The sequence below is a fragment of the Hirundo rustica genome, chromosome 1 (genome assembly GCF_015227805.2).
Source record: "Hirundo rustica isolate bHirRus1 chromosome 1, bHirRus1.pri.v3, whole genome shotgun sequence".
In the NCBI taxonomy this organism is placed as follows: Eukaryota; Metazoa; Chordata; class Aves; order Passeriformes; family Hirundinidae; genus Hirundo; species Hirundo rustica.
Window position 1 is genome coordinate 61,932,709 of NC_053450.1, and position 26,348 is coordinate 61,959,056.

At 39.1% G+C, this 26,348-nt stretch overlaps 2 protein-coding genes across 12 annotated transcripts in view; one reads left to right on the forward strand and one right to left on the reverse strand.

The window, feature by feature from the left end:
• Window positions 1-990, forward strand: part of INVS (inversin) — an 83,521-nt gene extending 82,531 nt beyond the window's left edge. For 5 of the 6 annotated variants that reach the window (XM_040068978.1, XM_040068988.2, XM_040069010.1 and 2 more), the window contains one exon: window positions 92-956. In XM_040068978.1, the coding sequence (XP_039924912.1) occupies window positions 92-210 (119 nt within the window). In that variant the 3' untranslated portion in view covers window positions 211-956. Of the gene's footprint in view, window positions 1-91 lie in introns of all 6 variants that reach the window. The other variant, XM_040068967.2, reaches the window with a different exon arrangement.
• A 241-nt stretch (window positions 991-1,231) lies between these two features.
• TEX10 (testis expressed 10) overlaps window positions 1,232-26,348 on the reverse strand; it is a 53,916-nt gene continuing 28,799 nt past the window's right edge. For all 6 annotated transcript variants that reach the window (XM_040062270.1, XM_040062245.2, XM_040062253.2 and 3 more), the window contains 6 exons: window positions 18,933-19,021; window positions 17,622-17,755; window positions 5,922-6,002; window positions 3,288-3,469; window positions 2,134-2,344; window positions 1,232-1,467 (listed from right to left, as the gene is read on the reverse strand). In XM_040062270.1, the coding sequence (XP_039918204.1) occupies window positions 1,354-1,467; window positions 2,134-2,344; window positions 3,288-3,469; window positions 5,922-6,002; window positions 17,622-17,755; window positions 18,933-19,021 (811 nt within the window). In that variant the 3' untranslated portion in view covers window positions 1,232-1,353. The remainder of the gene's footprint in view (window positions 1,468-2,133; window positions 2,345-3,287; window positions 3,470-5,921; window positions 6,003-17,621; window positions 17,756-18,932; window positions 19,022-26,348) is intronic.

Sequence of the window (26,348 nt, forward strand, 5' to 3'; positions counted from 1 at the left end):
TTTCCTGCTTATGAAATCTAGAACACAGTGTAGATGAAGCTGCTTTTCACCCACTAGAGTTACTCATCAAAACTATTTTGTTCTTTTACAGTGAACAACCTACACTCTGTTAATTTGCTGGAGACCATGGGAAAATCAAGGCAATTTTCATACAACATGCGACCAACCACTGCTGCTGCAAAACCAAAAAATACAAGACTCAAGCATTAAGCAAACAATGTTTGGGATTTAAGATCCATTCCAGTACAGCTGTTATCTTTCATAATGTATAAGCCATCTATGATGTATTAAACTTGAACATTTTCAGTTTTGTATTATCACAGCATTACATGCCAAGCAGACTTCTAAGGAGCTGGACTCATTTTGTGTACAAACTGTTTTTTTAAATGCAACTGTTAATTTCTTTACCAACACAGGATGAAATCTGAATTGCATTTGAAGACAGAAATGAAGCACTAAGCCCTGTATTGCCATAACCTTGTAGGGGCAATGAACACTTTCCATTGCAAAAAGTAAGAATTTTGAATGTGTTCATCAGAGTTTCCAAGAGGGAAACTGTACTAAAGATACTACAGTTCTGAGAGACCAGTGTTCAATTTTACCTCAAGTTCATTGAAATAATTTTAAAATTCAAGCAGGAATGGAAGAACAGCCTTCATGCTCCACTTTTCTACTAAAGAAACAATTGTTCCTTAGCTAACTATGGATTTTGGAAGGAAATGTAGACATGTTGACAAAAGACACTCACTAAAGAAATTGCTTTCACAACCTATGGAAACTATTAGGACTGTGTTATCTACCCTTTGATATTATCACCAACTTTTAAAATATCCTTTTCTATATACATTAAAGAAAGAAGCAAGAAAAGATGGGCCCTACTCTAGAAAAATATCATTCTTTTAATAGCTTCGGAGCTGCCACAGTGTACAGCATTTACTTTGCACAATGTATTTAAAAATATGAACTCAGCAAAAATAAAAAATGTGACTCTAAATCATACTGTTTTCTATTTTTTTTTTTCTACTTGATACTACACAATTCTATTTTTTTAAAAAATAATGTGATGGTTCACAATAATAGATGAGCAGAATCAATTTAAGTCTGTTTCTCTGCAAGCTCTTCAGCATCAAGGACTGGACTTTCTTTAACACCCTCTCACTGTGGTCACCACATTTTACTTAAACACCTTCCAGTAACATCTACTTGCTTGAAAAAAAGGCAAGAGAGGAAGTGCAGTTCTCTGTAAAATTTTTATTGTTTCACTTACAAAAAAATTGACAAGCTTTGTTCCAACATCTTCCATTCAAAACTAAATAGAAGTAAATGCTTTACAATAAATGCAGTTTGACCTCTTCAATATACTGTGTTTATAGGGCCAGGTGTCTGGGGATGAGAGGCAAGGTAGATGTTGAAACAGTAATGGAGGTCCGTGAGCCACTGCTCCTGAACTTCACCGCTCTTCAGTGTCTACAAAGAAGGAGAAAAAAGGTAAAACTCAATTTTCCCCAATAGCACTTGCAAAACTTGGCTTTGTTTTTACCAGTGATCAGGTGCACTGTTAAAGGTACAGACAGCCCTGTTCCCCTGCACACAGTGACATTGTTCCCCTCTTTTATACATTTCAACACGGTGTGTCTGTTAAAGCCCAAACAGTAAGTGTTACAACTGTGTACACTAAGTCATTACATCACCAAGTGAGCGAGTTAACAGCAGATGTGCTTTCCTTACTCTTAATTAGAGTGGCTCACTTACTTTGCAATTCTGCAATTCATAGGCAATTAAAATGCAAACGAGCTACCAAAGCAGGAGAGCTCCCCAAACCAGTCTGAGGAGAACTCTTACCAACAGACCAGCCCAGGAATTCCCTCTTCTCAGGATCATGTAGGTGGATTTAAAACCCAACAACAACAAATACAACCTACCCATGGTGGAACAGCACGAGAATTGGTTGTGGCGTTTTCAACACTAAAGGGAAACAACCCCCTCCTAACCTGCAGGTTAGAGAACCTCACCATAATGTCTTCATCTGCTTTCACCACCCCTGTTTGATAACGGCTCTTCTTGAACATTTGCAATGATTTTATATAATAAACATGACATACACATGGTCTCTGGAAACAAGAAGTTTCATACCATGATGTCCTTGATGATCTGTTGCACCAGAAACTCATTTGTGATCATATGGCTCCTGAGCTGCCCATGCTGCATTAGTAAGCGAAGCAACTGAGCAACAACAGGCAGCTCTTCCCGACAGATCCTGCTCACTTGCAGGCTTTGCAGCATCAGCCTCAGTAACCGTGGCAGGAGTGCTAATGCAGAAATGCATGATCTCCACAGCATATCCCTGAGAGGAAAAGAATCAAAATTGAAATGATCGAGGATGCACATTTCAAGGATGCTTCTGTGAACTGGCTGCATGGCTGTACAAGGAATCCTGCTTCTGTGGATTCAATCATACCACCTCCATTCACCATAATGAGTGGCCAAGAAGAAAATCTGTACCAGAAAATGCCAAACTTGAAAATATTCCAAAATTTTGTACAGCACTGGAAAAAAATTAAGGCCCTGCCCTGGAAGCTACAAATGTTGCTTCATCTCTCACACAGTGCAATTTCTGCTTCATGCAGCTGCAAAGAGGTTTTTGTTTCAGCCACTTTTCAGGTACACCTGAACCTTGTTTAAGATTCATTAAAAATTAAATGGTGGACTCAGCTATATGTGATATGCAATTCATTAAATACAGTAAGAGAAGGAGGACTTGGGCTTTGAATTTTCAGGAAGCTTTTAACAACTTTTCCGTATATGGAGAAGTTTGACCCGTTTAAAGACATTTCTGTGTTTCAGGTGAATTGATTTGAATTTGTTACCTGTAGCTTTTGGGATTTTTAAATCAAATGGCTTTGCAGTCTGTGTAATGATACCAGAGAAGTTTTAAAACTGAAACATCAGATCAGTTACGTATTCATAAAGCCAAATCCTTTGCATGGTGCTTTTCAATGTATCTATACTACAACTTCAGCTTCATTAAATATCCAACTTTACAAAATTAGGATGGTTTTGACATCCAAGTAGAACAATTTGAAATGAAACTTTCTTCAGTTACTGTTTTGAGTAATTCCTGGTAACTTTGCACGTGTTTTTCTTAAATCTAAGTACTGATTTGAAGTAAGCAAAAGAGACGCAGGAAAAAAACAACTCTGGGGAGAGGGGAGTATCCTTTCATTTCACATCTCTAAATACTTGTGGCTGCAAAGACAGAGACAAGACAGTAAGAAGAGCAGCTTTACCTTTTCTGTAAATGTTCTGCATCCTCTCTGTCTATAGTTAACAGAAAGTACAGAAGACTGTAACAACAAGAGGCCAAGAACCTGTGCAGGTTTTCACTTATGATGCAGGCTTGATCCAAGAGCTTATTTATGGCACATAGAACAGATCCAGCTGTGCTATCAGGTATTACAACCAATCCAACCTGTATTAAGACAAAAAAAAAAAAAACAAAACAACAACCCAAGTTCATCACTTTATGCAAGAGATTTTTTGCAGGGATGCAAGCAAGCCTAGTGCCTTCCTATGGTGACATGTATTACTTAGTTTCTGTTCAAACTCTACAGACCACTGCATTTTTTCAAATCCCTGCTTTCCCAATAAACTGCCACCCGTACCAAGAGAAGGTTAAATTGACATCTTCATTCCACTCCCCCTAAATAAACATCTCAAACATATTTGAAAAACACAGCACTGCTTTGAGCCTTGCTCTGAATGACAGTGCAGGCACAAACAATATTCTGAGCAGAACAGGTCTTTCCTTTTAAGCATATATCATGGGACTGGGAAGGCCCTCCGAGCCTTGAAATGGCAGTGAGGAGTCACCGAGGTAGAAGGAAACTCTGATTTCAGCTACAGAAAGGAGAGCTTCTACTGGATTGTCACCAGGGTGAGACTCCTTTAAGCCCAGCAGGAGCTGCATGAACCAAGGTCAGTCGAAGCTAATGAAATACAGGGCGAGCCCAAAGTGGGGTGATGCTATGCCATTGTTAAAGAGAGAACATCATCTTGAGTAAGGATTTTATAGGCATGATAAATAATTTAGAAAAAAATTCTTGATTTTTGTAGAGGCAGTGAATTAGAAAGCAGTTTAAATTTTGAAGTACTGTAAGAGTAAGTACCCTAGATTTTTGTCTTGTATAGCCATAAAAAAATCATGCACTGTTAGTGTGGCACCATTTCCCTTTAAAAAATTATTTAAGGAGTTTGAGAGTACTCTAATTTGCTCACCTGCAAGTACACTGTTTTAAGCTGACAGAGGGAGTTGGATCACTTAACAAGGTCAGCTGTTTCTTTTAGAAATATTTAGAAAAAAGATCAATAAAGTACAAGCTACAGAAATGTGAAATGTATTTCATTCATACTGTTACTTATGAGTAACAACTACAAGTTGAAACTTTTAAATCCTTCCAGCCTAAGACACTGGGTATATTTCGAGACCACAAGCACAGGTTGCTGTCCCAGGCTGGCCCTGTGCCAGTCAGGTGCAGAGGCAGGAGGAGGATGATGATGGTTCTGCCTGACAGAAAGTGGGGCTGCAGCTGTCACCACAACTCTGCTGAATACCAGGGGACAGTGAGGCACCAAACAATTAAAACAAATAATGTTCTTCCTGATCAACCATAAATAAGAAATAATGGCAGCGATCCAGATGGATATAAAGAACCATCCTGAAGACCAGCTGAGCCAACACTACTGATGGAATGTGCTGGTCAGCCAGTCTGAAAGATGACAGGAACAGAGACATTTCAATTTATACAAGGCCAGTAGATGAGGCCACTCAGATGAGTTCCTGTATAAGATGTTGCCTCCGTGGTGCCTTTGCTCCCAGAGAGGTGTCAGCAACCAGCTGGAGAACCTTGGGCAGCAGCCTTGCCAATCATAAAAACCCATTTAATGCTTTGCTCTCAAAGGGCAAAGTAGTAGAACATAAAAGTCTTTCTAAAAGTTGATTTAAGTCAACATCCACCTGTAAAAATCCAGACTATGATTATAGATAAGCTACTCCCTATGGTAGCTCTGGGCTAGGAACTTCTCAGTATGGCTCCATGCAGGGAATGGCAGACACTGATAAGATCACAGAACCACCCTGACAGGAGGGCAGGGGCAGACTCTGTGGTCCTCCCTCTCATCAGGCAGCATCACAGGGAACTGAAGATTCTCTCCCTGACCATTCTGTTACCCAGCTCTGCCAACCCCGTCCTCTGCTCAGGCATGGTCAGAATTAGAAGACAAGCTGTAAAACCCACAGAATGGGTCAGGTTGGAGGGGACCACAGTGGGGTCATCTGGTCCAACCTCCCTGCTCAAGCAGGGTCATTACAAAGCACATGGCACAGGATTGTGTCAAGACAGTTCTTGAGCATCTCCAGTGACAGAGACTCCCCATCATCTGTGGGCAATCTGTTCCAGGCCAGTCACCCACCCCGTGAAGTTCTTCCCCATGTCCAAGTGGTGCTTCCTGAGCATCAGTTTCTGCCTGTTGCCTCTTGTCCTATTGCTCAGCACCACAAAGAACCTGGTTCCATCTTCTTGGCATACTTCAGATACTTGTATACATAGATGAGGTAAAAAAACCTCATCTACAGCTGCTGGTCACTCTTTTGAAAAGCAAACCAAACCAAAAAGTGTTTCAGTTATGGACGAACTGCCTTGAACACAAACTGAAGTATTCACAAATCTGAGCAAAATTACCCATGTAAGTTTAGATACCAACAGTTATGTATTTTTTAAACTTCCCCAAATCTTGTTTAATGCTTTTGCAAATGCTGAAATTATCCTACGAAATACATAGGATAAGTGGATTTGAGGATTAATGAGACTGTTAGCAAATTTATCACAAGGAAGTTTTACCGTAGAAGACAAAACGGTACTTACCAGATATTTACAGATGCCAGTCTGGAGAATGTCAAAACACTGACTTTGTGAAGGTATAGTGGACAAACTGTGACAGATCACCTGTTTTAATAAAATAAAGTTATATTTAAGCACTCCAAATGCAACCAGCAATCACTCACTGTGAAGTCATACTTTGCTGACAGACCTAATTCCAAAGAACCTACAGTGACATGCAGCAGCTTTGTCTCAAAGTCTACTTCTTTACAGTGTAGAAGAGTAGCACTGTCAATATAAATTGTTCAGTGTTTAAAGAGATGATGGTCTACACCATTAGGTTTCTTGGGAAAGGCTCTCTGTATTCTGTTTGTGTGACAGAAAGCCAAAAATACTCTTATCAAGCTAGACTGCCACACCAAGCCTCCAAATGCCTTTCCTCGAAGCTGAAGAATTTCAGAAAACAACTTCCCAAATAACTGTATCAAGCATGAAAAAGAGGGCTCACAGTGAAACAGAAAAGTAATACAACAAAGAAGAATGTAGCAAAGATCCATTTTAAACGTATTCCTCTTCAGTGCCAAAAATGTCATGTTCAAAAATGATAACAAATGTAATACTACAATGGAAAATCTTGTTTTATAAACTGCATAAATCTTTCTGGTGCTTATATAATCAGGCACTAGAAAACTACCATGAAATGTTACATGTTTCCTGGGTAGGGTAAAGAAACCAGAGCTCCAGCAGAACTGGTGGTAAGCTGTACTGCAATCCTCAGTAGATGGCTTTCTCTGCTCCTCTTCTCCTTCCCCTCCATTCTAAAAATTCACAAACTAGTTGGAGAGCTTGGATCCCTTTCTCTGTTCACATTCACTGCTTATCTCACCAGAGTGGCAACTAAAGCCTCCAGAGAAGCACACGCACACAGCCTAAGTGCGTTAATCAGACCATCAGCAATTGTGATGTCCTGATAAGGACAAGGAAGATGGAAGAACCAATATATGAGGAATGGAATCTTCTCTTTGTGCAAGATCAGATGTTTGAAGGATGAAAGAATTCAAGTCCATGAGTTTTACAAACATCTTGACTAAACAAAAGGCATTCCTCTAAGATGACTCAATATCTAAACAGAACTTGCACAGGAGGATCTGACCTGAGGGATTAAATTCTGTGAAAGTGTTTTGATTTTGAGACTTTAGTTGAATCAGGCAGCTCAAGACACCAAAACAAAATAATGACAAAATAGAACATATAAACCGTGTTGTGTCAAAAATAATAGTCCACAATATTTGCAGCTGGAGGATGGGAAAGGTAAGGGAAAGAACCATTAGCTCAAGGTCCTGTGGTAGAAAACTCAGCCTTAACTAACGTGGATGCCAGTATTAGTTTAATCAGAAATGGCCAAATGGCACCATTTGTGGTGGTACAGAAGTGCACTCAGCTTTTTCCAAAATTACATGCCACACCTGTTTTTAGCTCTGCTTATACCAGCTAAATTCAGGAGATCCTTAACACATCTGTCTAGTGGAACATAACATTCCTGTTAGTGGAACATAACATTGTTGGGCTGTCAGGACATCGCTCATGTTATTCAGTATCACAGGTGTAGTGCAAGTATTTCATTTGACTAGCAGGACTGTTTAAAAGCCAGTTTCAGAGATACTCTTGCACTGAATTCCTTTACTATACATTTACTTTATAATGAAACAATATTATTAAAACTGGGTAGTACACCATCCTAAATATAATAGGGCTTTTGTCCACTGCAATTTGAAAGTGATAAAATATTAAGCACTCTGGAATATTCCCAAGAAATCCACTCAAAACATCTGTGTAGTGTCAAGGAATAAAGTCAAGCTGTAACAGAGGTTATTACTGGGGACTGTCATGTCAAGGACAAACTGTGACACCAATCTGACCTAGTATTTTAATGAGCAGCATTACACAAAAGGTAAAGCTGCACTGATGAAATCTGTTGGATGACAGCTCCAAGCTGAGAAACCCTGCCAAGGTAGGGGGACTGGATTAACCTGTGGAAAAGATCGCAGAGGTTTGATGAGTAACAGCTACAGAAAAAAATCTGTAACAGTATTTTATATTGTTATTGTGAAAAAAGAGTGGTGGGTCACGTGCTTGGAGACTGATAAAAACTTCTGCATGCAGCTATGAGTTTTACCAGCTGGAAATGAGGAGGAAATTCTTTAACAGCTGACCACAAGTGGTTGTGATACAACCACAAAACAGGCAAATGTTACTTCAGGATGTAAAAATAAAGATAATCCAAATAGAAGTGCTCAGACAGAATAAGGATCATCTCTTCAATACTACTTTCTAAGATCTTACTTAGAATTAGACCATTTTGGACATACTGTGCAAAGTAGGAGCCACTCATTTTCAGGAAAGGAAATTCAAACCAAGCAGACACAGAAAACTTGCAGAAAGAGAGACGCTGTCTTACCAGTGTCAGTGCAAAGAACTTAGCCTGCCTGGGCTGGCAAAATTACACCCAAGAAGGGAACTTATTATCACTTACAAACTGGTGAAAAATGCTGCACCAAAACAAATGTAACTAAACACAACAATGATCATGGCTGGTTAGGAATGCAGATGTGATGGAAATTGGGAAGGATGATTATGAAAGCAGAAAATGCAGGAGACATTTGTTGCTCATAGGACAGAGCTTGGGCAGTATATAAAGGGGTTTGCCATGTGCCTGTGAGCACATCACACCACACACAGTCTGCCAGAGAGATCCCTTTTGACTCAGTACAGATGCACAAACTAAAGACCTTGAAGGCAAATCCACCAGGCCCTACGAGCGAAAATACAGTTTCATTATTAATAGTTCACCCTTAGGACTATGTCCCCAAAACAAGCCCACCATCCACTGAGGCTCTCCCTGAGAGGACAATTTGTAGGAACATTTCATTACAGGTATGATATGCTCACACTCAAGATTCCTCCTGAACTGTCAAGGAGAACAGGCATCATACCACTGGACAGCAGCATAATTCCTTAGAAGGGCTGTGGTGAAGTGCAAGTTGATTTTTCAGTCTTTTAGACCTTTCTGAACCTCAAAACAGCACCACCATTCCCTACATCAGTTCTGTTTTCCTGAAATTAAGTGGGAGAGGCGATTCTTTTCAATTCCATAAATTAAATCCTGCTCGAAATGACTTTCATACCAAATGCCTGTAATAAAAAGTGAAACTGAAACGTTTTTAGACATGGAAATGAAGGGAAAAGAAAACTTAATTATCACATGAAAATTAGTATTTTCCCTGACAATTTATTTTCCTTAGGCAAGGTTTTGCATGATGTTTAATTTCCATAATAAAATGTCACAGCTGATTCATTACATTACATTTGATTAGCATTTATCACATTTTTGGCATATTCATAGATTGATTTTGGACCAAAGCCAGAGTTGTTTTGTTTCAGTGCAATCCTGAAGTGAATGGACTGAGAACAGGCATTTTTGATCAGGAAGGGGTGGGTTTTTTCTTTTCGAGGCAAGTATTTTATAACAGGTTTGGCTTAGGCTTAGACATTATGTTGGGATTTTTTTTCTTTTTAATTTTGTTTCAATGTTCACTCGGATAAATTAACCTTAAGAAAAGCATTCTCTTAAACACATGGATTATCTGTTAGCACCATGCAGTAAATGCTGCAGGCTCTCTAACTCATTGGCAAATTTTCAAACCAAACCCTATTGATCAGACAAGCCCAAGCATCACGAGCCACACAACTACAACAGCAGGTTCCCTACTGGTGCTTCGGGAAGTCATTGCTATAGGGGCCTCCTTGCCTGCCACACTGAAGACAAACTCCAACAGCAGCCAACCACAACAGGGAAGAAAAAAATCCATCATCAAAAAAACACCACAAAATAAACAACCCCAAACAAACAAATTAAAAAAAAAATTTAAAAAGGCTGGAAAGGCCCCTCAGAAGCATAGCCTGAGCCAGGTTCCTTGGAGATCCTGACACCATGGAGTGTTTTACTTCAACTGGATGAGTTAAAAGCATTTTTACCACTGACAGCCACCCTGGCTGACAATGCAATCCCACACAGGCTTTTCACAGTTCTAATGCAGAATTGCAGAATTGGTCAGTGTAATGTTGTTCATCTCTAAGATGCTCTCGCCTCCAGAAGACAGAGTTGGGATGACCCAAAGAAGCCCAGTCTCAGTGTGAGCCCTCATGGCAATAGGAACAAGAACACCTGATGAACCAAGACTAATGTTTCGTTCATTATTGAACTGTTCCCACTCCCTCAATGCTTCCCGTAACACGACAGAATCCTGATTCAAAGTCTCAAGGAAACTACTTATCAGCAACTGTCCAGAGAAATTTTTCATATTATTTCAGGTTTAATCATGCTGCAAAGTACTCTTTTTTCAAGGAAAAATTCTCACCTTCCACTGAAGACACACACAAGCATGAGCACGGAGAGGAATGCAAGCAGGATAGATAATGGATTGAGTATTTAACGAGCAGCTGTGTGGAGTCAGACCAAAGGCAGTTCAGACTCCCTGAGAAGTGATTTTATTGAAAAAAGAAAGTTGGCGCACACCAGATGCTATAACCTAAGGTGAACTTTAAAATGTATTTTTCAACTCACATTGACATGTACCTCAGACATGGATAACTAAAATATAACAGGCTGTTCTGCAGTGAATTCCCAGCCCTCGTGAAATGCCTGTTTGGAGCAGGACTGTATCCAGTGTAACATGTTAGTGCGGAGCGTAGAAAACGAGAAGTTTTCAGGTGATGGGGCAGGCAATGAAGCTTGGTGTCTGAAGCTTGGCCAGCTCCCCTGAAGCACCCTCGCTTATCAGACACTGCACTCCCCTGACAGGTGCTGCTTCTCTTTCTGAAATAAATTGATTTGACAGGGCAATATTAACAGTGCCCTGAGTTGTTGAGAAAGCTGCGTACAACAAGAGATCTTTGTTCATCTGCCTTGGTAAGCTCACAGGGGCGGATGTGAAAGATACTCCTGATTCACTGACTCCAGAAAAAAAAAACATAAAAACCTCTACACAAAACTCCTACACATTCACAATAAAATGAAACCAAACCTAAGTTAAAAAAAGAAACCGCCAAAAAGAGGAAGAGAGTCCGCAGGAGAACATTACACAGGTGAGCAACAAGGCGAAAAAGCACACTGTTGGGCTAAGGGTAGCAAAATGAGAATGCAGAAACTTATTTAAGAATTACAAATGCTTAAGAATATACATGGTATCGCACATACTGATAGAGACTTGGTATTTCCAAAGTCTTAAAAGAACTTTGATACACTGTTCATGTCCTGGTCGCAAACAGGGAAACTGCAGCACACAAACTCATCTTGCATCTGCTAACTGTGATACTTGTGTGGCTGCAGGCTCCTTGGCTGTCACGGGGTCTGATACAAGATCTATATTTGACAATCAATTAAATGAAGAGAAGTTATCTTTATTTGCCACTGGACACAAATACCTGAATGGCAAGCACCACAGCTCACCTCCTGTGCAACAACTTGATCACGTGTTCAAGCCTGAGTACCAGCAAGATGGTGCTACAAGGCAGAGAGGGCTAGAGAGAATCACCCTGGTTCTCTAATTGAGGGGCATTTCTGAAAATCCTGTTATCAGCAAAACCACTGTGCTATCCAAGAGTAGATAAAGCCATACCTGAAAAACATCACAGGTCAGGTTCTCTTCTCAGAGCCATCTTATTAACAAAATTCAAAGAAAGGACATCACAAAGGACATCTCTTTTGTTTCATCCTTTTGCAGCCGTAATATGCCCTTCTTTCACAGCTCTGCAGCTTCCTCACAGCTATAAAATGTCAGCACAGCCAATTGCTCCTCCTCTGGATGCCTCCTTGTCAGACCACGTGTAGGACAGTCAAAGGAACATCTATGTTGGAAGTCTCCAAATTCACCTGCCTGCCTCTTCTCCAAACAAAAGGGCTTGGAAACACAGAAAGCCCTACACTTAGCTCTTGTCCCACAAAGCCTGTCTCTTTCTGAGCAAATGTAGGTTAGGTATCACAAGCCAGGATCTGAATATAAAGCACAATCCACATTACCAATGGAGTTGTAAATTCATGCAGCAACACTGCAGTGAGCTCCCAGCTCCAAGGTGTTACAAGATATGCTGGAAGTATACGATGCAGGTACAATGGAGCACTGGCCTGAAGATAAGCTTAGATTTTCTGGAAGTTTGTGTTTTACTGTTCATGTTTTACTGTTCGGGGCTAGTTTTGGTGGTTTTTTGTTTGCTTTGGGTTTAAGTTTTATGTCTTATGAAAGAGACTTTTGAAAAAGAGCTTTCTTAATTTTAGGAGGCATTCCTTTTACTTGAATTATTTCCTTTCTGTTTCTTTGGACTTTGCATTACTTTCCAAGAAAATAATTATTTTCGCCTCTAAACATTAAAGCTGGGATAGCATGTAGCCTTTACTAAACACTAACAGGCTTATACAGAATTTTTTGTCTTCCTTAAACAAGATTTAAGTTGTACCATATTCCTAGTTTAGAAGGAATTTTATTTACTCTTAGCTGTCTTTTCCCAATAACTCCAACTTGTAAATCTCAATAAAGACAACAAGTTGAAATCTTTCAGGAACTTCAATTCAAAATCTACCCTGTAAAAAATTTTTGAGGTTTTTTTTTAAGCATTCATTTCTGCTTCAAGTTAAGCTACAGCAATACAATACCACCATTTACTTCTCAAGACAAACATCCTTGCAGGGCTTTAATTTATATGCACTAATTTGCTATCTCTATTGATTTGCTGTAATTTTTCACAGCAGAAGGGTGCAGATCCACCCTTCCCAACTGTATTTCACTTATAAGACTGAACAGGTTTTGACACGGATTCGTGTATTACACTACATGCATCTCAAGACTTTTGAATTCAAGTCTGCTTTTAAAGCAGCTGACCTTCCCTAGTGTTTGCTCTTAAACGTTTTAAAAATTGGTTGAATTATTTTATTTCTTCGAGTCAGCTGTGTGCTCAATACAGCTCTGGAATCTCGATTTCAAGCAAACCCACAAATTATCATTTGCTTTCCCCCTCTGAAATGTTCAACCGTCACAAACATCAAATATTACAACAGAAATTACCATGTATACACGGTTACCTTGTTAAACTCTTCATTTCTGTGGGCACTTTTTCATTTGATCCTGGCAGAGTAATTCAATTACAGGGGAGTGAACAATATCACTGACAAACACTATGGGCACAGTTAAAATGAGCCAAGGCTGAAGCTCTTCCCTCGGGCTGCAACCATTTATTCTGGAGTCCCATTTATTTCAGCTACAGGGGGGTGATTTTAAATAATTGGCTTTAACAAGACAGAAGTAATTTTAAGCAGAAGTTCCTCCAGAAAAGGAACCAAAGTTCCCACATTTAACATCTCTTTTACACAAATCATGAAGACTAACCTTTAGAGCTATGCAAAACAGCATTTAGAGACACTTTTCTGAAGCATCGCTCCTTAACTGAAAATCACCACTATTTAAAAGCTTCCCAAATTACATGGTCAAACTGCTGCGATTCCAGTCACCGCTCTCGAGACAAAAGAAAAGTAATTTACAAACAATATCCATCTCAAAACAGATTTTGTTAAAAACTACCTAAAAGCATTACTTCCTATCAGAAGAGCATTTGTTACTGTTATCCACATGCTACCAGGTGCCCTGCCTATAATAACACTGCAGAAGTCCAAACTGCCTCAAGTTATTCTTTTCTTTTCCAGAACTTGCCCCTTGTCCAGACGCACAATGCTTTTTCTCTCGCATCTCCGGCACGCATACGTTACACGTGAATACATGAAATCCCCTCCTGCAGCTCTCAGAAACACCCATCACCCATTGCACAGCTATGGATGGGAAGGTGGGACTGCCTTCCCCTGCTCTGGGAAACAAAGCTGAGCAGTGAGCAGTAAGGCCAACAAGCTGTGGCCTCCAAATTCACACCTGGGACCCTTCTTCATCCCACCACACCCCCGCTGCTCCTGCCTCACAACCCTGACACCCCACCGGCCGAGAGACAGCTCCTGCAGGCTGGCTGCTGCCAGGCAGGAAGCTGGAACAGAGCTACAACCCACCCTGTGCTAATCTAGAGCTTTTTCTCTTCCACCTGCTTCTTTTCATAGAACTTACAGGGAAATAGTATTTGCAACTTTGTTCTTTTCAGCAGAGAGGTAAAAACTAACAATGGTATAGACAAAACCAGAGGTGGAAGAGATGAAAGAAGACTGTGAAAGGACTAATAGGAATGTGATCACTAGTCTCATTTATTGACAGGAAACCAGGCAATTAAATCCTAATTCCATCAGAGTTCCTTATTTATTTTCACACACATTAAAATACTTTTCCATTGAGAGGAAATCCTGAATTACAACTACATAATGAGAACCCTTAAACAAACAATTCTCAACACAGAGTAGAGAGAGGCATGGTCTACAGCCAACAAGCACTGTTCTCATTTATCAGGTATTTAAAATTACTACAAACATTAACACTACAGCATCACCATAAACTTCCTTATCCAGCAAGGGAACAGATGAAAGGATAGCATTCAGAAGCTCTGCACTATACCAAATTCCACCAAAAGCAGGACTAATTCAAGCTGGGGTTTATTATTTCCTGTAGCACTTCTGTATCTAAATAAAGCAATTTTCTGCCACAGCTAAAAATATTTTGACTCCAAAATTCTATCACACCTTGAACTATGTCCACTTGGAAGAAGGCAGTCTCCAAACTTACCTCCCTCAAACTCAGTGCACACAGAATCCTTGTATCACACTGCCTTTTCACACACCCTAGATGATTTGCCTCATGATTTGCTGGCAGTTTTCTTCTCCCTGGAGCCTGCAACTCTGGGGTTTGCTTTTTTGACTGGGGTTTTTTTGTTGCTGCTGTTCAGTTTTTAGGCGATTTTTTTTCCTTTTGAGAGCCGATTAGCTTGTTCAGTACCTAGTGAAAACTATATGATCTACAAGAAGTATTCCTGTGCAGCTTGTGGCAAATCTTGAATGGAAAGGTTTTTACCAAGCCTACCTTTTTTTTTTTTTCTTTCTTCTTTACCTTCCTAGTTTTAAAAAATTGTCCAGACTCCAAATCCCAAGGTTTCAATGGACTACAGTCCCCAGAATAATTTCTTCAGAAACTGAGCATTATATGGCATATTGGTCAACATATTTGAGGCTGGAGAATGGTACTCATACAAAGAAAAGATAAAACCGCCCCAAACTTAACACAGTACTGTATTAGATATTTAAAAACAGAGAAAAAAGTAATCTAAAAGCTGAAGAGCCTTAGCGTGGTTTTGTTTATGCATCATTTACCATATTTATGACTGCATCTGAAATCAAAAGCAGACAAGTGAAAAATGAATGGAATTCCGCAACTCACAAAAGGAAGTGGTTGCCTTAACACCAATGATCACTTCTCATTGTAACACAACCAAATATGCCACCATTATTACCATATCAGAGGCAAGAATATCTTTATTTTTTTCCACTATGAAAGCAAGCTACTGAAGAGGTGCCCCTAATTTTGTTCACAAAATTCCTTTGGGGGGGAAAAAAAACAAACAAACAAAAAAAACCCACCACCACAAAACTAACAGTCTTGGGGGGAATGCTCCAAACAGCACTGCAATACCTGGCAGGCCTTTAATGGGACAAGTTTGCCTTCTAGTTCAAATATAAGCATAACAAACCTACCAAATAAAAGAAAACAACAAACCTTTACTCATACCGTGAATTTCATTATGTCTAAAAAGCAAAAATAACAAAGAGATTTGTTGATGGTGAAACAAAAAGACCTGTTTTTTTTTTTCAGAAGGAGTTTTCAAATAATCACAGAATCCCTGGAGTTGGAAGGAATACCCTCCAATTCCTCTAATCCAAGGGTCTTGCTCAAGTGGAGTCACCTGGGGCAGGTCACCCTGCACTGTGTCCAGCCTGGTTTTGAGAACATCCATAGATGGGAACCGGAATGTCTCTAGGCTACTTAACTCCAGCATTTGGCCACTCTCACTGGAAAAATGCAACAGTTCAGAACTCTGTTTGGTTAAGAGCCTACAAAATCAGGTGGCTCTAGAAGGTCTCATCCTTCTTCACAAAGATTTTTGATGCATGGTATTTTTGCTGCGATTCTCCTTCATAAAATAGTCTCCAGGCAGACACATAAGTGTAGAAGTAGTGCAGCGTTCCACAGGATGTCCAAATCATCTTTCATTACTAACCAAGGATACCCAGCTCATTACTTAGTGACCACCATGCCCTTCTAACAACCTGGGAGAGCACCTTGTACCTTTCCTGAGAAAAGGTACTTTAACTAAAGGGAGTCTCAAGTTTCTGAAAATACTGACTCTCCTTGATAGCATCAAAACACTGAAGTTTGTGGTAGAAGAGACTCAAACTTCCAGCCAGGAACCAAATGCACAAAAAAGAAATCAAACTACTTCACTGTTCCCTGTATGCAAATAGTCCTATTTCACTGCCAACTTTGAAAGATTTATGGAATAGAAGCAAAAAGAGGAAGAAGAAAACACTAAAAGTGGTATTTTCAGAAACAAGTGAGGCATACATAAATCCTTCAGATGCTGTATGGGATTATGCTAACCCTGAGAAACTAATAATCTCTCTGTGCATTCACAGAGCAACAGGATGTGGAAAGAGTGCATTCTGATCCCTCCATACTGAAGAAAGGTATTTTGGTGAGAAAAAAACTTCATTGCTGTCCAGAAGAGACAAAGCAAAACAAATTAGAAAGTTCAACTGCTTCACTGGCAAAATGACTGAAGGCAGGACACCTAAAAATGTGTGTCAGTCATGGTACCAAACAACAGCCCTGCTTAAAGTACTTTCTAATACATACCAGCACACATTCAATGTGTACCTCACACTATCATCAATTTCAGAACATTATCACTTGAACACTGTGAAGTAGAAAACATCTATTATATTGCTTCCTTAAATGAAAAAATGTACAACTAAAACCTTCGGTTTCGCTCTTGTTTCTGAATTAGGACTATGATTTCATAAATACTGTCAAATTGGCACGTTATTGAAAAATTATTTCACACCTTAAAGTGGTTTCTGGTGAGCTAAACAATAAAACGAGTTGATGCAGAAAGACAGCTTATGCACCTGTTTTGAATAAAGTCTGGTGTCCCAAATCCCTTTACAACCAACAATCAAATTAAGTTTTCAGCTCTTATGATGTTAGGTACTGAATTCAGAGTGAAGTTTCTAATCCCAGCATATTTTGGTTAACTAATCAGGAATCATTCAAAATAATGACTAATGCCAACTTAATATTGCTTCCGAGTTGAAATTTTATTTAATGCAAGTGCTTTTTAATTAATAGTGGCACTTATTCTCCAGGAGACCTCTTTATAATTAGTATTTTTACAATTAATTTGTTTTTGAAAGCCAAAACAAATTGCTGGTCCTAATATTAGTGCTTAAGAATTTCCACCAAAGTTTCTAATTTTCCGATTTTTTTCCTTGAGTATTGCTTTGCATACTACATGTCTAAACATTCAACTTTCAAAGCAGCTTCCTTCAAAATATTATCTGATGGCTGTAGAAAAATGTTGGCTGTTCGACAGCTTTTATGTTTTTCATTCTTTTTTCAACTCAAATCACAACAGGATTTAGGCATCTGTAGAAAAGGGATGGAAAGCACTCAAGAGTTTGTATGCTGTCATTTAGAATTAGTGTTGATGTATTACCTCTGTCACAGCCCAGTGGTGTAAAAACTGGTCCAGATCAGTTAGGTAAAGACGGATAGGTGAAAGCTGTGTCTGGCTAATGTGTGGTTTTCCTCTAATGCCCTGGAGACTAGTCAGCTCCTCTCTTGAAAACCCTGGAGAAGAAGAAGCAGTACAACAGTATCACAAAACAAGCCAAACAGTGTTCTACTTCAACAGCATCATTGACAAACACTGTCTTTTACATTATGTCAACATGACAATTTTTTTCTCAAAAGCTCTTGCTTAGTTTAATAAACTAAGTATATCAAAGTACAAATTTTGACTCTTGACAGAAAGCAAAAATATTTAAAAAACCCGATAGTACTATAATGGGATACAAAAAACTTTAAGAGGCCAGTGTCAAGCTATTTGCAATATATGTATCTTTTAAAAAATAACAAAAAATGGGTAAAATGCAAAATATTTTGTATGTCCACAATAACTCAGTTACCTCAGTAAAAAATAATATAACCTCAGTGTTAAAAAAAATAACATCTGGCTTATTATTTCTAGACAGATATTAGATGTTTTAGTAAAACAGGACAACTACTCCACAAGTTACTTGAGCTTTGCTTGCATTTTCTCTGCTATCAATTCAGCACTCTTTTTACCATTTTAGGAAAAAAAAAAAGTAATTTTTGAAAACAGAGTAGCTGAACACTATAAATAACCAAGGCGATGAAGAATACCCACTATTTTTTACCACAGCACAATTTAATGGAAGTTACATCTTCGCGATATTACACCATTTTAACCACTGTAACTTCCCAAAGTTGCATCACCACAGAATACAACTATTTTTATAGCTGAGTAAGAATAGAGTAGCAGAAGTAGCTCTGCTCATACACTGACCTTGGCCAGCTCACTTTAATGTACTATGATTACTTTATTTTGATGGAATGTTTTTAATAGCGTAAGCACTTTCACAGGAAATCCCAGAGGCACTCATTTATATTGTTATGAGCCAATAAAAGGCAGTTACATCAAGCTAGGAAAAAAAATCTTGCTTATGTCATATGCTGAATTTAGGTTTTCCTCATACTTTCCTAAGAAAGTTGCTAGAATGAAGAAAAACTATGCAAATATTCAGCCCAAATGGAAAAGCGTAAAAATATAGTGTCAAAAATCAGATCAAGAAAATAAAAATCTCATATCAAAAATATATAACAAGATTAGAATTACTTTCAGGAAGTACTTACTAAACCATTTACTCTAAATTAAATTCAGTAACTGACTATCAAAACAAATTTCATTTTGTTAATTCTGAATTATTACATTCATATGGATTACCTATAAGGGTTGAAAACAAGAAGCTGAAATAGTCCACATCATTCACTGAATTATCCTGCACTTGGCACTTCCAGCCTGCAAAGGATGATCTACACAAAACCAACAGCAGACAGTTTATTAAAAAAACATATAATTAAGAATTCACAACCTAACTGCACAATACAATCAATTAGCATGCCTCAGTTGTTATGGTTTTAGCCTTCCTGTTTCTAATTGTCGTAAGAATAGCATTTTAAATAGTTTCAAAACCAGAACTGGCACTTTTAAAGACAAGACATACTGAACTTTGTACCCCTGCATAGCCTTAGGTTGCTAAGATGATTAAACTGAGATAGTAACTTTTCATTAATACTGGTATAATCTTCAGTACAGCGATGACACTGTAAATTAAACTAATTTTATTTCCCTTACTTGGTAAAAGTCTTTCTATTACAAATGATGGGCTGTATTTTTCATCATATCCACTACTTTTAATACATGACATACAAACCCCATCTGAAAGCAGTCTCGGAATCTCTTTCGAAACTGCTGAAGCTATTAAACACAGCTAAGCTAAAAAGTTGGTTGGAGATTTAGAACCCAAAAAGGAGCAACATGCAAAGACAGGAGCAAAGCCGTTATCAAAGCTGTGTGACACTCTCCATCTCAAGGGCAATCTGGAACAAGTGGAGCACCAGGCTCCTCTGGTGTGTCACATTAGAAGCCAGTGCTTGTGGAAACTCGGAGCAGAGAGACACCAGTGACCACCTAATGGCACAGTCTGGCCCATGTGTCGGTGCTGAACCACGAGGAAGCCAGGAGCTGGGAACAAGGATATCTCACACATGCTTTCCTCACAAGGCTGCATGCGGGCTCAGACCCACATCACATTATGCAAAAATGCATATTATTCAAATTGCCTTCTATGCTGCTTTTGGCACTGGCACTGCAGACTGTGGATCTTTGCTGTAAGAGATTGCTGCTTTCCACTCTTACAATCTTGTGAAATTTCAGAGCTTCTGAATGCAATTTTCCAAGCCAACTATCTGCCTCGGATCTTTCTTTTTTTCCTAATTTCTCCGTGCCAACAGCCAAAAAGGCTTAGCCCATGGGTAACAAAATTCTGGAACGCTTGTTATGCAGGAATTTTTTACAGCTCCGAGCTTTGGGAGCAAAAATATCAAATTTGGAATACTTTTGTGCCAGGAATATACATTTTGCCACTCACAAAAATCCATCCATAATATTTCAGCTTCCACAAAAATGACAGCTAGAATATGCACGTGTCTGGACTCACTCAAAAAGAAAGGAAAAAAACCCTGGAATTTCAGATTTTCTTTAAATTACAGAAAAAAATCAGGATTCCATCAGACCACCATGTAGGATAGTTAATTCTAGGGAGGGAAAAATCCTAGTTAGGTGAGAGAGCACAAAGTAAGGCTTTATTAAATAAAGCTCCCAATTCACATTGAATTCTCAATGGCTGGCAGTCAGGATTTGCCACATTTCAGGTGATGTGGTGACTCTGCAGTGCAGGCAGCTCTTTGTGCTCCCTTCTGGTTCCTAGGAGTCCTTTTGTCCTGCCCTGAGGCCTGGCTCACTACTTCCTTTTCTTAACCCTTAGTCTCCCAATCTCTCCCCATCCTTAAGGCTACTACTTGACTGCCAAGTTCTCCCAGGACAAATCCCTTGGCCATGGCCAATGGTCTCCAGGAGAACAGTGAATATTTTCCATCCTTCCAAGGACAGTTGACGCATACTCATATACAACTAAATCAGCAAAAGCTCTTGCCACTGCTTCCCTACATAAGGTGGATATTCACACAGGAATCAGATCCATACACCAGAAGAGAGAGTGAAATCCATGTCCTGTCCAGCACAGCAGAAGAAGAATCCCCCTAAATATGATGCAGAGGGAACATGAATCTGATTTGAGGCCACTCATTTTACCAAGGTAAGCGTTGAGGAGCATGGCGAGAGATTCAGAGTTTAGGACTTGCTAGTCTGGACACAGAAATGCCAACTGTGATGCAATCACAGAGCAAATTGACGGGAATGCAAGAGGTTGGGAGAGACAACAGATGAGAAGTTGCAAAGGCAATCAGGCAAATGCAAAAATAAATAAATCTTGGGTATGAAAAGCAAAAGAAAGAACATGTAACGAGCCCCAGTTCAGGAAGCAGGGACTTGTACGACAAATATTGTTAGAATCTGGTTTAAAATAATCAAATAAAAAATATTTTTCCATATTGGAAAGATTCCATTCCCACATGCAACAGTTAGCAGATGCTTTGAATTCCTTACAATAGGACCAGTGCATGCAAGAATTTTACATAACCTCCAGAAGCAACTGAACAAAAACTCAAGATTCACTGCAGGTTAGCGAGCAGAAACTGCAATAGGTTCAGGAGATTCCTGGACAGGAAAAATAATTCCAAAGCTTATTGCTAAACATCTGGAAATCAAACACTTCATCAGTTTCGTTTTCCCAAACATCTACAAACTCACCAACAGGACAAGCATCCTAAAATCCTGAGAGAACACCTGACTAAGGGCACAGTCTGTAAGAGGAAGCAGAGAGAATCCCTACAGTTCTGCCCTGGGAACATGGAGGCAGCATAAGGAACCAACCCTTGACAGAGCTATTAAATGGTTTAAGATTCACCTCTACAAGCAAAGCTACAACACTGAGTCACACACACACACAGACACAATATCAGCTGCAGTCTACTTTTTTAGAAAGTGAAAGCTATTACATGCACAGAAGAAGCCCCAATGTCAAAAGAGCATTAAGGTTAAAAATAATCTAGCATTAAATTTAGAAAGTGACAGAGCAGGTTGCCTCTGATCTTCAGCTTGGCCTCTCTGTGCATACACCTTAGAGTATGATAGTATTATGTGTCATATTTTCTCTAAAAAGAAAAAAATATATATGTCTCATTCAAATCATGGATGAATGGATCAATCAGGATTACACCATGAAGGATAACAGAGTCTGACCTGCCCCTGACTTATTTATTGCATCATCTATAACATGCACAGTATATGAGGCATAATTAAAAAGGTAGAAGAAACTATTAGCTCACAAATTCAGGTAGGTTACACAAGATGTGAGATAAATACTTTCCGAAATTAGAGGAGAGAAGTCAGTGGTAACACATTTCCTCAAGTATCATCAGATTTTTTTTTTTCTTTTAGGGCAGAATAAGCGCACATTATTCATACTGGAAACTACTTTCTTCCTTTTCTTTTCAGCTAGTTATCCCTAGTCCTGCAACAGCTCAACAGTGATTAAAAGATTAAAATGTCACTAACAGCTGCAGAGAGACACAGCTTCAAGTAGTTCTAAAAGCAGCACCCATTTGAAATCTACTTCTCCATTTGAGCTTACAGTGAATTTAAGGTTATTTTTTTGTTTTCAAGACAGGAGATGCTATGTATTCTGAAAAATCAGAACCCAAACGTTTCATAGTGAATTCCTAAAGTTATCAGGTACTTCTATGTACTTCTGTCTACACCTTCTCCTTGCCCCAGTTCCTCATCTTTAAACTGGGAAAAACATCACTTTCCCATCTCCTGCAGCTGTGAAAATTACTTGAGCACAACAAAAATCTTCCATGGGTGGGGGCAGGGAAGTGGGACATAATACAATAGAGAAAACATGGAACCTCCTATTGAAACAGGGCCAAACTGTAACATGAAGTAACTGTTCCTTCAGTGCTCATGATGCACTCTGTACAGAAAGCAGGATGGGAAAAAAAAAACCCATGAAATCACGTAATTGAAACATCACACGAGAATCTCACAGTAAATTAAGACCAAAAGCAATGGCTTTCTAATAATACAAACACAAACAGAGCAGCATTACAGCACAGAAGTTTGTTTAAATACCAGCTGCCATCACCTCAATTACCTTAGAACCCAAGTGCCTATAATGTAGACACTTGTTAAAGCTGCTCAATTTTGAAATTCACATTAAAGGAAATAAAAAAAAATAAGATAAAGAATGCAAGACAAGAGAGATTCCATTCTAGGACAGATGTTAATGTACTACCAAGTACATTAAAATTATTTTTAAATTCTTATTTTAATATAAAGGCTGCCATGAATAATTGGGGACTGTATGCACTTTTAAAATGCATTTTCAAGATCCTTGTAAATCACACGTCAGACATCTGTCAAAAAAAATTATCTGCTTTATATGTGGAAGAGAGGTAACAAGCATATTATAATTTCTCTTTTTTTGTACAAATTATTACTGACAAAGGGAACCTATTATCAAACTGCATATGAGTGAGACCTCTCCAGTCACATAGTCCAAACCCACATTAACTATGATGAATTACATGTTGTAATTTCCATAAGGTCACCTGCTCTCTGTGGGAACCTCTCTTTTGAAGTTTAGAACTGCACCTTTAGGTAACCTGTTCTGTACACCATATGATATTAAAAGAAAAGCTGAATCTAATTAACTTAAAAATTACTGCTTCTCTTGTCATTATCAGAGCCAATATTTCTCAGTCAAAGCAAGCGCGCAGTGCATTCCTCTTGTCATTTGCTACAAACTTTGCTTTAACTCCAGATGGACTTCACTCCTTCAGTTCGTGCTACTGTTATTTTCAGCTTGGCTATATCACACAGCTGCAAAATAAAACAACTGCAGTTTGTGCACAAGCGGTTACTCCTGAACTGCTGACTACTACCTCTGCGCCTCCTGACCTAAAGTAGCTACCAATTGACTTATGGCCACGTTTAAGGAGTTGATTTTAGCTTGTACAGTCACAAGGAGTCTTTGGATAATGTAGAGGTTTAGAAGAACTTTGATGAACCTTGCTGCACTCATTTTAGAAATTATCCTTCCACTTGCCCTCCTATAAAACACACTGCTCAACTCCAGCGCAGACAGCAATGCACCTGTCTAGCATTTGCTAAGCAAGTTTCCTTAGACTTTGGATTGGGGTTGGGTTTTGATTTTTTTTTTTTTAGTAATAAAATTGAAAAAAAAAGGTGACTAATTTCAACCCCAAGTTCAGTCTCCAAGTATTTTAAAAGTAAAACATAAAAATGCAAATGCAAGATTCACAGACCTTCTGAGGCATTAATACTACCACCCTTTTGTTCATAAATGTGAAGGTTATAGGACTCAAAAAGTGCAAGGTCAAGGGTTTGTATTTCCTGTTCAAGGAAAATAAAATCCAGTCCCCTCATCTTCCAGAAAAATGCTTCCAGCACCATAATTGGGAATATCTAGTGCAGAGCATTCCCGAAGCTTTACAGAATTATTTGAACATTGGCAAGACAACCTGTGTGTCTCAAGCTTGAGATACACAACTTGTACTGTACTAAGTGATCCTATCTTAAATTGATTTTATCAACCACTGATCAAAGATTTAAACCAAGCCCTCCCACAACCCTTTTTTTTAATTCTAGGTTATAAAGTCATCGTAAAGTTTCTCCTCTATTTCTTTCACTGATAGTTCTGTACCACACAGAACATTTAAAAAGTCACAGCCACAGTCAGTAGCCTCAGTCAGATTTACTCATTTCCTGAAAAAACCTAACTGCATTCTAGGCCTCAACTCTTTGAAAATGTAATAAAATTTAATAAAATGATTAAGTACACATCCTCAAAATAGTTCAATGACTAAGTCACTGTGTTAGGAAATAGGAAATCAATCTCCCCTTCAGCAGAAGACAGTGAACACAGACTTTCCACAACCTCAGCAAGTGCTTTAACCACCAAGATACTATTATTAATTTATTATTAAATTGTCCTTCAGACACATTAGGAGCAGAAAACTTCCCAAGATGCTGTACACTCAGCACACAGCCACTGCATGTGGATGGCAATCAAGCAGGAAAAGGCTATAGGATAGTGGCTACAGGGATTCTGCTCATCTCTGGTCACCAAAAAAACTGTTCTGGTTCCCCTCCCAGAACAACTCCTCAAGATAACTCCCTGTAACTTCAAGCAGTTGCACAAATATTATGGAATCCAACAAACCGAAAGGGAATTACCAGGATGAGATGGCATTCACCTTGCAAAAGACCTCCAAGAGAAGGCAAGGATGAACTGAACTAGCAGCCCTGAGCAATCTGACATCTGAGAACTCCCCTGACACCTGCAAGAGTATGGAGTAAAAATTCCATGATGTTTTTGGGTGCTTTTTAGGTTGGTGGTTTTTTGTTTGTTTGTTTGTGTTTGGTTTGTTGTTGTTGTTTTTTCCTTTAATTGAGTTGGTTGGTATGCCTTATTTTTAAAAGTAACTAAGGTCTGTAACATCAGTGCCTGCACCAGGCAAATTAACACTGTAGCAATGGATGAAATGAGCTGACACACAAACACCTGTGGTCATGCTTAGGGACAGGATGGTTTCTGAAAGAAAAATTTTTGCATGATGCATCTCAGAAATCTTGTTAATGGTAGCTGCACATGACTATGTGAAAATATGAGTATATGAAAGAGCCTATAACACTTGGGGAAAAAAAATTCCAGAAATCTAAGCAGCCTCAGAGTAAGAAAGGTTCTTGTATCAAGAAAAGGCAGGAGATGGGTAGAAGTGGTCAGCTCATACAGCAGAAGACAGAAATCACTGGACATCACTGGTGACTACTAAGAAACAATCCAGAAAGAGAGATGACAAAAGGCCACAAGCATTCACATTATTTAGTATACAAAAGTACTTAGAAGTGGAAGTTAAACAAGGCAACTCTGTCTCTTTTTTCTCTTGACAAAGCAATTTGGTCATTTGATCTACTTAAGAGTGGAAATTACACACCAGCACCTCCCACATTCTGTTTTGCAGTGCATCAGGATACAGCAGAGCAGCTCTTTCAGCATATCCAGCTTAGTTAAGGCCTTGGAAATATGAGAAGGAAAGTGGTTCTTCCCCAATAGCCAAAATAATCACATGGCAAACAAGGATGATAAAGAATTGTTTCCACTGCAGGAAACAGGGCTGAGTTTTCCTTCACAACCCAGGGCCACGGATATGTAGAACAGCACTCCCTTACTACTTGTGCATCTTCCATTGTGATCAACCAGAAATTGCACCACAAAAAAAAATCTTTACTGATACACAGAGAAGTGTAGAGAAAAGGCTTCCTTGTTCCTTTTGGCTTTCTATTTTTATGACTGGTGCTACCTATGACCTCTCAACACAGCAAGTTTAACATCAGCCCAGAATTTCTTTATCAACACAGAACTGTGCGGCACTCATCAGAAGTGGGAGACTTCCACACAGATACTGCAGCATCCTCCTCTTAGCTCTAGAGGACACATTCAAATCCTTCAGCACATTGCCCATGGGTCACTGTATGAGCCCAGAAACACTGCTCTGCTGATAAAACCACATTGGGACAACACTGTACAGGTGTGTCTCCTAGCCAGCCTTCTCACAGGACTGTCACAAACTCTGCATGTCTTACAGCCAGCCA